This window comes from Electrophorus electricus, chromosome 14, assembly GCF_041902795.1.
Source record: "Electrophorus electricus isolate QZ-2024a chromosome 14, ASM4190279v1, whole genome shotgun sequence".
NCBI classification, from domain to species: Eukaryota; Metazoa; Chordata; class Actinopteri; order Gymnotiformes; family Gymnotidae; genus Electrophorus; species Electrophorus electricus.
Window position 1 is genome coordinate 6175437 of NC_137510.1, and position 11695 is coordinate 6187131.

Below are 11695 nucleotides of genomic sequence, written 5' to 3' on the forward strand. Positions count from 1 at the left end.
CACATAGAGAGACAGAAAGAACAAGAGAGGAATCTATTTTTTAAACAGTGAAGATGACCAAAGACTCATAAGCAAAGGCATTTCTTTCAGTGGGAGAGATGTTTTGCTCATGTGAAAAACGGATTGCGTTTTGCAGTTTGTATGTTTGTTTGTGTACGTGCATGTGTCTATGTGTGTAAAGATAAACAGAATGATGTGGCATTTCACTAATCTGAGGTGGTGAACTCCCCTTGTGACAGCTAACACTGTGACAGGGCTATTCAGTATAAAATTAGCTGTGAGTGTGTACTCTGAACCTGGCAGCCCCAGACCAAACATTCACAGTACAAAAGCAACTGTGTTGCATTTCCATGTATCTAGCCAGAGTTACAGGCCTGCATTGCATACTACATTTCTGAAAGCTCAAATACACTTAGTGAACAAGAGTTCATCAACACTCTTTTTCATCTTGACACTTTTGGACAGCACAACATCAAGCACTAGGTTGGTTGAAGCAGGAGTGCATCACCCCACAGTAGACCCAAGATGCAAACTGTGCAAAGAAGCCTCTTAGACAATCCAGCACCTAGTAGTAGGATGCAAGATGAAGCACACACTGAGAAACATAACAAAGTGGCAGGGATCATATACAGGAACACATGCAAGGCGTATGAGCTGGACAACCCTCAAGTCAAAATGGGAGGAATGGTAGAGAATGGTGGAGAACAACAAGGCTAAGATCCTGTAGGACCTCCAAATCCAGTCAGATAAACAAGTAGTGGAGAACCAAATAGATATCGTGATTGGACATTTTACACATCCATAATGTGTGTGGTGCAGTATATCTGCTGTTCCTAGGATTGTGCTCCTTTGGACTGAAACTGATGTTGTAATTCCTGGGATCTGGGAGCCCATGTATCCATGTTACAAATGTGCCACTGGGAGAACCTTATATATATATGAGAGAGAGAGAAAGAGAAAGGAAAAACAGACCACCACCTGTGTGTGTGCATATATGTCCACGGGCACACACGGGCGCTGGTCCATTTGTGAGCAAGAGGCAAAGTAAGAATGGGACTCAGAGGTCGTCTGTGTTGAAAAGGGGAAGACAATCTGCCGCTTTTACTTTAGAGGGGGAGATAGAAAGCATTCCAGGCATCCCAGTGTTCCTCGGTCCAGTGGGGAAGACAGAGGAAGCCCTTTAGGTGTTCCAGCATTTCTCAGTCTAGAATAGGAGACAGAGAATCCCTCCAGGGGTTCCAGCATTCCTCAGTCCAGAGGGGGAGACAAAGGAAGCCCTGTAGGTGTTCCAGTGTTCCTGACTCCATGGTTCACCATCTGTCTCTCTTTCTCAGTTGCTCTCTTTTTTTATCTCTGTGAATAAACATGCATTAGAAAAGTATGTTGGACTAAAAAATGGTGAGATTTTATACAAATGAAACAAAAGGTTTATAGGACAAAGTATGTGTGTGTGCGTGTATGTGTGTGTGTGCACATGTGTGTAGCCTCTTCATTGATGCTGTGCCACTGGCTGCTGTGTGTGCATGGGATTGTGTGTGTGTGTGTGTGTGTGTGTGTGTGTGTGTGTGTGTGTGTGTGTGTGTGTGTGTGTGTGTGTGTGTGTGTGTGTGTGTGTGTGTGTGCATGCATGGGAATGTGTATATATGTGGATGTGGGTGCTCACATACTCAGTCTCAAAATCCAGAATCTTTTAACTGAACCTCAGATAAGTCATACTGTTTTCTCTTTCTCTCTCTGTGTGTATGTGTGTGTGTGTGTGTGTGTGTGTGTGTGTGAATGAGAGAGAGAACAAGAAAGGAATCTATTTTTTGAACAGTGAAGATGACCAAAGACTCAGAAGCAAAGGCATTTCTTTCAGTGGGCGAGATGTTTTGCTCATGTGAAAAATGGATTGCGTTTTTGCAGTTTGTATGCTTGTGTGTGTACATGCATGTGTCTATGTGTGTAAAGATAAAGCCCACTTTGATAACAGAATGATGTGGCATTTCACTAATCTGAGGTGGTGAACTCCCCTTGTGACAGCAACCACTGTGAGAGGGTTATTCAGTATAAAACTAGCTGTGCGTGTGTACTTTCTGAACCAGGCAGTCCAAGACCATTCACAATACAAAATCTAGCCAGAGTTACAGACCTGCATTACATGTGCATTACATTTCTGAAAGCTCAAATACACTTATTGCACAAGAGTTCATCAACATGCTTTTTCATCTTGACACTTTTGGGCTAATCCATGTTTATATCTGTGTTAACAACTGCACTCAATGCAGTGTGTGTGTATAATATGCTGACCAAGAGAAGAACCAGAAGCTGCTGATCAGATCAGAAAATTCCTCACAGTGCATGAGGCCCTCCAGCCAATGCCCAGTATCAAAAAGCTGTATGCCAGCCCTAAGGATGTGGGAAGGGACTTACAAAGTATAAAATCCACTGTGCAGGGTGAGACATGAAACATCCACAAATACATCCAAGCCATGGCCCCTGAGGATGAGCTGGTGAGGGAGTACCTCAGTCACCATAGAAACAGGGGAGTTGCCATGACATGATAGGCCCCTTGGTGGAATTTACCAATGACAGATAGCAGGAGTGGCTGACATATGACAGTCCTGCCAATGACTGGAAAAGGCAGGACTGAAGGACAGCACAACATCAAGCTACTACTAGGTTCGTTGAAGCAGGAGTGCATCACCCCACAGTAGACCCAAGATGCAAACTGTGCAAAGAAGCCTCTTAGACAATCCAGCACCTAGTAGTAGGATGCAAGATGAAGCACACTCCTTGGATAATGGAAACATCCATTAGGAACACATGCAAGGCGTATGAGCTGGACAACCCTCAAGTCAAAATGGGAGGAATGGTAGAGAATGGTGGAGAACAACAAGGCTAAGATCCTGTAGGACCTCCAAATCCAGTCAGATAAACAAGTAGTGGAGAACCAAATAGATATCGTGATTGGACATTTTACACATCCATAATGTGTGTGGTGCAGTATATCTGCTATTCCTAGGATTGCGCTCCTTTGGACTGAAATTGATGTTGTAATTCCTGGGATCTGTTGGAGCCACTCCTCCAGTTTAAATGGAGCCTATGTACCCATGTTACAAATGTGCCACTGATGAAGAACCTTTGTCTGAAACACATAGACAGGTAATACTGGAGCGTTTTCCTCAATACCTCAGTGACCAACTAGCTAGAATGCCATCAGTTTCCCTTTAAATTAGCTAACAGTATTCAGGCTCCAGCTGGCTCTAAATATCTAGCAGCGAGCTAGCCTCCTCCTCATTGCTCACATTGGCATCATGCAGTTCACAAAGGACAATTGGGGTTCAAATGTACAAAGCAGACATGCAAGCAACAATTCTATTTCAATCAGTCAAGGTTGTGCAATAATCCGCACACACTCTGCATACACTCTTCGACATCAGGCTAGTTTTTCTGATAGTGGCTTTTAGCAGTAGGTGGAGATAGTTTGCCTTGATAAGTGGGAGTCCCGTAACGCAGTGCTGATTGGCCTGTTTACCCTAGCAGGTGACCGGCTCTACTTCTGGGTCTGTCATTGACAGATAAGACACTGGCCTTATCACAACAGCCTGCAAATGTCACCACTGATCTCATTATTCACTGAGCTCTCTATCACCACACATTGTCTTCATGTGAAGCTAGAGACATGGTCCGGTAATGTAGACAAGGTTTAACCAGCAGGGAAGGGCCCTAATCTTAAACAGCCTTTTCCATGAAAAATGACTAGACTTGTGGGTTTTAGATGGAGGCTCAAAGAGAAACATTAAAAAACACACCCTAACTTTTACTGTCATTTTTTGCTTCATGGCTTGATTTTATGAAGAGTGAATTTTGTATTTTCTTCTGAAATAGCCCAAGTTTTAATGTTCAGCACCGGTCCACAATACAGACCAAACATCTTCTGCAAACATACAAGTCATCAGTCTTCCTCATGCACCTTGTCTGTGCAGGCAAGGATTTTGACATGTCGCTCATGGTTCTTTGTCTTTTGTGAACCAAATGAGGGTCATGGCATTATGGTTGAGGTGCCACACCTCGCTGTGCTGAGTTAGCAGATTACTTACAAAAACTATTTTTAAACAAACATATATCAGCTCAGATTTGAATGTTCCCTTGGTAGCAAAGCACTCATCTACAACCTTCTAATGTTCTTTGAACTTATAGTGACCTTGATATTAACTGAAACCTTGGATAATGGATACCTGGAGAATACAGTTAGTATTAGATTTTGTTACATGGCTAGTTTGTGTGTGTATACCAGGTATGTCTGAAGAGCTGAAGATGTTGTGCAGGAGGGTTAGGAAACTGAGGCTTCCTCCCTGTCAAAGTAAAATGTCATCCATGTCCTCCATTCTGAAAAAGCTAAGGCTGGATAAAAGCATCCTATTTTTGATGAGCCAATAAAGAGTCCCTGTTGGAAGTAAGTTATTGTTTCATCCTCACTGAGTAGTGATGCATTAAACATGATTTCCTCATTGTTCATAAGGTTTTTCTTTTCAAAAGCAACATTTACAGGTAGAATTGCAGACTTTTCCACTCTGCAGCTTCACCAACCAGTCCACAAGCTGCCACTATTATGACGTGGGAACCATGAACCAGTGTGGGTAGCTTTGTATAAGCTGCTACTGTCCATATGTGGGTACTGCCAGCCAACCATGTACAAGCTGCAATTGTCTATATGCGGGAACTATGAACCAGTCATGTACAAGCTGCTACTGTCTATATGTGGGAACTACCAATCAACCATATACAAGCTGACTCTGTTCAACATCAGGGTCATGGGTTTGATTCCCAGGGAGCTCATATACTGTCAGACTGGATAGGAGAGTCTGTCTAATGTATAACTTTTAAAGAGTTCCAAACTTTTTTGCTGCCTCAGTTTATCTCAGAATCTACAGTAAAACTCAATAGGTTTCCAATAAAATTCTATCTTGCTAATGAAGTCATCAATCTGATTTCCACAGGCATTATGTCATTGGTAATCCAAAGTGTGGGAACATATCACACACTCTCACTACTGGGATTCTTTTGGAACTCATTGCATGTCAATCTCTCTGCAAGTTTCAGAAGGCCATTGGGGTTGTAATGGGTTCATTGTTTCTCCTGTCAGTCATTGGATTGATGGGTTGATTTTGCCTGTCAGTGCTGACGTCCTGATATATGTATCGGGGATGTGAAGTGAAATCATTAATTTGAGGAAACAACCTCATACCCTGAGAGGCTAGACCAACTTCTTTTTGTTAAGAATGTGTGTGTGTTTCCAGGAACACATCTAATCTTGTTAACTGTTTCTGGTAGAGGTGTTGTGTCAGTTCTGTGAGTAAAGTGTGACCCCACTCATTCTTTTTTGCATTGTTACACCTACTGATCTGTCTCAAGTCCCGGAGAGCTAGTCTCAATATACTTGAGCCACAGAATTGAAACAGCTAGATTTTGCTACATTGCAAGCAGGAGGGAGGCATGTGTAGTATACAAAAACTGTTTATTAGGAGACATAAAACAGAGAGTGCTGGATTTCAGTGTCTGTGGGGTTTATATAGGGTGAAAATAATGGAAGGAACAGGTGTGTGTAATGATCAGTAATCTGGTGATTGAGAGTGGGGAAGTGATCGGAGTTTGTGATTGGAGAGTGGTGTAATGTTTTGACTGTGTGTTGGCCAGGGCCATGATAGATTTACTTTGCAAACCTCTATTCTCTGTTCTGTAAAGGTTTCGCTTTAAAGAGGAGGAAACTGGATGAAAACCCGCAGTAACTCATTAACCCTGCTATTTACCTCACTGCATATGATTATGTTTTTAGAAGTGAGCAAAAAATAAATAAATACATTTTGGGTTTCATTATTCAGTTTGCAGTCTAGATATGACGTTTCTATATGGGGAAGATGGAGCTTAACTATAGATTTAAGTTTATGACTAAGTTTTGGAGGACTAAGGGCTTTGCCATCAGTGGGCATCTAGAGGCTGCAAATGAACCATTACCTGTTTCAGCGGGAGCTTCTATCTCAGAAATCCGCTGCTTGGTCAATAGAGTTCATTGCTATGGTTTTCCACTTCAGCGTATCTGCCCTGCTGGTCCAGAACTCACTCCCTCACTCACACACTCTCTCTCGTTTTTGCTCACTCTCGTTAGCGCTTCCTCACTGCTATGAAGCAGATGCTGACCTTGGTTGATTGTGAGAGGTCGCTACCCTTGCAGTCATTTGGTATTTCACGCCCTTTATATTTAGCTTTTGTGTGTTGCTCCCCTCGCTTATATCTCTGGTTCAGTATCTGCATAATCGATCTAAAGCTTTGAAGGGTCTCTCTTACTCTCTCACTCTCTTTCTGCTTATTCTCTCAGCGATGCACAAAGACTGCTGCATGTAGTGTTACAATATTGCTGGGATACTGGTGACATTAACATTTTGCTAATTAATCAGCATATTAACAGCATATGAACATTTGGCTAATTAATCATCATGCCTTGCTGTTTATATTTTGCTTTGTGTAACTGCAGACAGTGAGCGTGCGTGCACCAGTGCTCTTATGTGTGAAATTCCAAGTGTCTTTTATATCCTCATTAGACACACAAGAGTGACACAGACTGTAACAAAATCTCCATTTACTAGCAAAAGTATAGCTATAGTTTGCATTTCACATACAACAGATACATCCAGATACATACAGCCAATTACTGATTCTTTACAAATGCTGGGCAGGACTTGCTGCATCTTTCAAGCTTTTTATTTCAGAAGAATGGCCTTTAGGGATATTTCTGAATGGTGCTTCGGTCTCTTCCTTCTCAGGACTATCGGCAGCACACCATGCAATAAGTACATGCCATTCCGCAGTACACCCCCTGCCCTGCCCAATTCCATAGTTTTGGTTAAACATAGTAAGACATATTTAAGAAAGTGCAAGCATATCTATTTCCACATAATTTGTATCAATGGAGACAAATATTAATACTATCTGGATAGAGTGTTGGGACCAGGGCACATACCAATCCCATAACTGGGTATAGTTTCTCAGAAGGTCAGTTATTACACATGACGCATAGCATTGCAGATTCTAAGACATGAAAAGAGACACACAGACTATGCATTTATTAAATGGCTATTTGTAACATGGCTTGGTTCTCATCTGATGGCTACTGTTCAGAAGCAACGCTCACCACCTCACCCCACAGCTAAATTGTAACTCCCAGGAGTGAAGGAGAGAGTCAAACAGAGCTTTGCTACTGATCTACTGATCTCTGGGACTACATTTAGGCAGCAGGACTGGATAATCAGGATCATTATTCATGTCTGTTTTTCCAACCTGTAAGTGGAACAGCTAGGAGTGGATGAACATTTGGAAATCAAAATAGGTAGTGTAGATTTAATATACTGTAGATATTCACATGAGTAGAAGCAAACAAATCAGTGAGTCGACCAAACAACCACATGTGACTGTCTAAATATGTCTTTAAAGAGACATCATAATTAAAACACTGACAATATGTCAGTTTGTAAGAGGGAAAAAAGCATCGTATCTTCTAATTAATGAGTCTTTTGGTCAACCCCATTAGCTAAATTAAGAATAGTCCTAATTTAGCTCTTCCTTCTTTAGGCAAATCAGTGAAGTCCCATCTGTCTTTCCCACTATGGAGGACAAGATTCTAAATTTCCTGCTTTGGGAACTCATAAAGCTTGATCTTCTGATTGCCTTGTCCTCTGTACCATTTGATCCTTGACTCTCTAATCAGAGTAGAGGATGAAGCCAGAGAAGGTGCTGTACTTGTTGCTATTCCCACCATGAGCTTTGCCCCCATCCAGCTTGATGAAGATCTCATCTCCAGGGTCCAGATGCAGGATCACAGTGTTCGAGGCATAATCGTAGCTCTGGTCCTGGTCCTGCGCTATAGCACTGGCCCTCACCTATGGAGATGTGGGGGAGCAAAAGACAGGGTGTGAGAGAGACAGCGTGGGAGGGAGAGGAGGAGGGAAAATGAGATGGGGAGGAAGAGAGAGCGTGGAAGGGAAAATGAGCTGAGGAACAGTTTTGTTATTCGGGTAATGGCCAGAATAAGGGCTGTTTGATGAATGGACTGAATATGGAGATTTTCAACATTTCTCTGGATGATGGAGAGGAAAGACTGAGAAACATCAGACTATTAGGTAGATGAGGGAAAACAGTCCCTCCAGGCAGAAACAATGATGAGTCAACCAGCACCAACTGATTCTGTCTGTCTGTCTCTGTGTGTGTGTGTGTGTGTGTGTGTGTGTGTGTGACAAAACCGTGCATGCCCATAATTGTGTATGTGTGTGATGAAATGGATCAGTGTGGATTAGTGCCTAAATAATTAATGAAAGAATATTTGAGAAGCCAAACACAGGCGAACACAATCAAATTGTTTATCTGTGATTTGCTGCATATGTCTTGGCATTTATGACTGTACAGTCAAATTTAGTACAGACGCATAGAATATATATATTTATGTATATATGTGTCTTGGAACATATATTGTTTATGTTATGATGAGATAAAACAAAAACTTAATTCAAATTACATATTAAATATTTTACTACACTTCGTTTTACTATTTTTGCCATTTTTATTTGACACATCTGTTATTTTCATAATAATACATTACTAATACATAAATATTTTCCTATAATTCCACAATATTTTGTATATTTATTCTGGAAAAAAATATTTTTTTATTGTAGCAATGTGAATAATCATTACATTATACTGCTTTGTATTTCAGTAACTATTGTTCAACATTTTACAACCTTGACACAAAAATTTGAATGAGGTTAACCAAATGATGTCACAAATGATTTGTATTATTTTTTGTTATTATGAGAAGGGATGTCTAAATGACCTAAGCAGAGTAGGATCAATTTTGTGCTGGTGATGTTATTCCTGTGCTGTTTGTGCTTTGGGTTATTCATGCGCTTCAATGTTTGTGTCTGTTCTGATCGATGTCATTGTTTCTTTCTGTTTCAAAAAAGGGAAAGGAGATTCTGTTCAAGCAGAAAATGTCCTAATGTTTTACTTTCCCTTAACTCAGGTAGAATTTTCAAGAAAGGTCAAAAATAAGATACAAGAAAAAGAAAAAGGACAGTCTGCAGACAGGACAGTACCACAGCTATTTTCCCAGTTCAAAGAGAACCGTACACATATCCCCATTTAATGAACACAATAATGATTCATAATTCCTATACATTTTTATAATGTAATTTTCCATTAGAATAATTTTAAACTGTTTTCTAACATTTATTTTGTTTATTGGGTGAAAAAATCCTGAAAATGCTTTTTGCATTTACAACGCAATCTGTGTGATTTTAGTGGTAACAGGGTTCTGTGTGTGCGTGCGTTTCTGTGTGTTTGTGTATGTGTGTGTGCCTTTCTGTACTTCAGAGGACCACATATCTTCACAAAAGCAATATGAGTAAAATTGCACAAAGAATTGCCAATATAAGTCTTTTTGTGTCTTGATTTATGATTGAGGTTATGTTTAGATTTAGGTTAGGGGCTTGTGCACTGGACGAGGGTTATGATTAGAATTTGCCTCAAAGTGAGAATTACTGTTGTGTTTAAATATTGATTCAGGATCAATAAGTCAAGCTGTAAGAGTAGGAGCATGCAAACACACACACACACACACACACACACACACACACACACACACACACACACACACACACACAGAAAGACACACACACACACACACAAATAAGCAAACATACTGTTCTTGATTTGCCCTGCACGGAATGCTTTCTGTTACATGAAATCTCAAAGCTCCTCTCAGTAAGACACAAGTGTTGCCATTTCTCTGCTTTCATATCTCTGCCAAAGATAATTTGAGATAACAAAGATAATACATTTCATTAGTGTTTTTACTGGATTTTACTGCCTTACTGTATATGTGTACACAGCAAAATATCTTCAAATTCCCAAACCTGAGCATTTAATCACAAAAATAGTAAACTCAATAACTTCTACTCAGACAGATGTAATAAGACTACATATGACTCTTACCCTTGTACACTTCCCCTCAGTTACTCTGCTAGTCTGTCTGCCTGTCAGTCTACCATGTAACTCAGGACTATTTTTCTGTATGAGTATACTTGATGCAAAACTGCAACAATTTATTTTACTTGAATGAGAGTGTGAGAGTGTCTCCACATTACTGCAATCTGATATATTAACATAAAAACAAACCACCCAAGTAATAGAGTAATGGTCATGTAATAAAGAACTTTTACCTGTCCGTTTTTCAGAAGATCCGCCCACATACTGGTTCCATCCCCACCCCTCATCAATACGTTGTAGGTGAAGAAGTATGTCCCAGGAGTCTTACACACAAACTTCCCTGATGAGCTGTCATAATTGTTGCCAATGTTGGTCACCACATCATCAAACCTCAGGATTTCGTAGCCCTCCTGTGGGTTCCGCAGCCCCGCATAGAATGCCACACGAGGAACCGTTCCGTAGGTGGCTGCGCTTTTGCGTGTCACGACTCTCCCTCCCAGAGTGAAGATTCCTGTCTGCTCCAGATCACTCTTTTCCCCAGGTGGCCCTACGGGTCCTGGGGGACCTGGCTCTCCGGGCGGTCCTGGGGGTCCAGGTGGCCCAGGCTTCCCTGGCCGTCCAGGCCTGCCCTGTGGCCTCTGCACATGTGTGGGCATTTGGGGGCCCATGCTGTGGTCACTCAGTGCCTCTGCTTGGGTAAGCGTTGCCTCCGTGCCTGTGCCCATACCAGTGCCCGTACCCGTACCCGTACCTGTGCCAGTGCCAGTACCCGTACCCATTCCTGTTCCAGTGCCCGTACCCGTACCCGTACCCGTGCCAGTGCCAGTACCCGTACCCGTACCTGTGCCAGTACCCGTGCTTATGCCTTTGTCCAGGTATGGATCGCAAACCATGCGGCAAGTTCCCAGCATCTCGTAGTGGCCGGCGTCATCGGCTCCGGTGCTGACAGAGCTGACCAGGATGGGGATGAGGACCACGAGGATAAGGAGCAACATGACAGCGGTGGCAGCTCCCAGCAGCGTCTTTCGTCCCAGGCTGAACCGGGAAAGAGGCTGGGCCGCCAGCGCAGAGCTTTCACCACGTGCCGGAATGATGAGTGCCAGAGGAGAGAGGCAAGCTGCTCCCTCCACTTGTCAACACAGACGTAGAGGCACAGGACAGAGGGGCACTGGCTGGATGGTCCTCGAAAGTGTGTGAGCACGTTTGTGTGTGTGTGTGTGTGTGTGAGAGAGAGAGAGAGAGAGAGAGAGAGACAGACAAAGAGAGAAAGAGGACGAATAAAGACAGGAGAGATATGCAAGGCATGTGCTTAGAAGGTTGAGCAGAGAAGTCTGGGTGTGTGTGTGTGTGTGTATGTGTGTGTGTCTGTCGAGGAGGAAAGAGGAGAGAGATAGGGAGGGAAGAAGATGATGATGATGGTCCTACACTGTTTCTCATGACATGATTCAGAGAAGGTGGGGGAGTGGGAGGAGAAAAGAAGGAGAGTGTGAGAGCAGAGAGGAATGGAGGGAGGAAGAGAGGGAGAAGGAGATAGAGGGAGAGAAAGAAGGGGGAAGGAGAGAGAATAAGAACAACAAAGCCAACACCAAAAATAAATAACAAAATAATTTCAGTGTGGGTTAATTGTTCGTTTTGAAATATGATTTAGCTTTCCACTTGTTGAACTGGAAGATCC

At 42.2% G+C, this 11695-nt stretch overlaps 1 protein-coding gene across 1 annotated transcript; it reads right to left on the reverse strand.

Moving 5' to 3' along the window:
• Window positions 1-6602: 6602 nt before the first annotated feature.
• Window positions 6603-11407, reverse strand: c1ql1l (complement component 1, q subcomponent-like 1-like). The gene is made up of 2 exons (XM_035530905.2): window positions 10254-11407; window positions 6603-7916 (listed from the first exon to the last, which is right to left on the reverse strand). Exons 1-2 carry the CDS (start codon window positions 11013-11015, stop codon window positions 7737-7739), a joined length of 942 nt encoding a protein of 313 aa, XP_035386798.1. The 5' UTR covers window positions 11016-11407; the 3' UTR covers window positions 6603-7736.
• Between the last annotated feature and the right edge of the window lie 288 nt (window positions 11408-11695).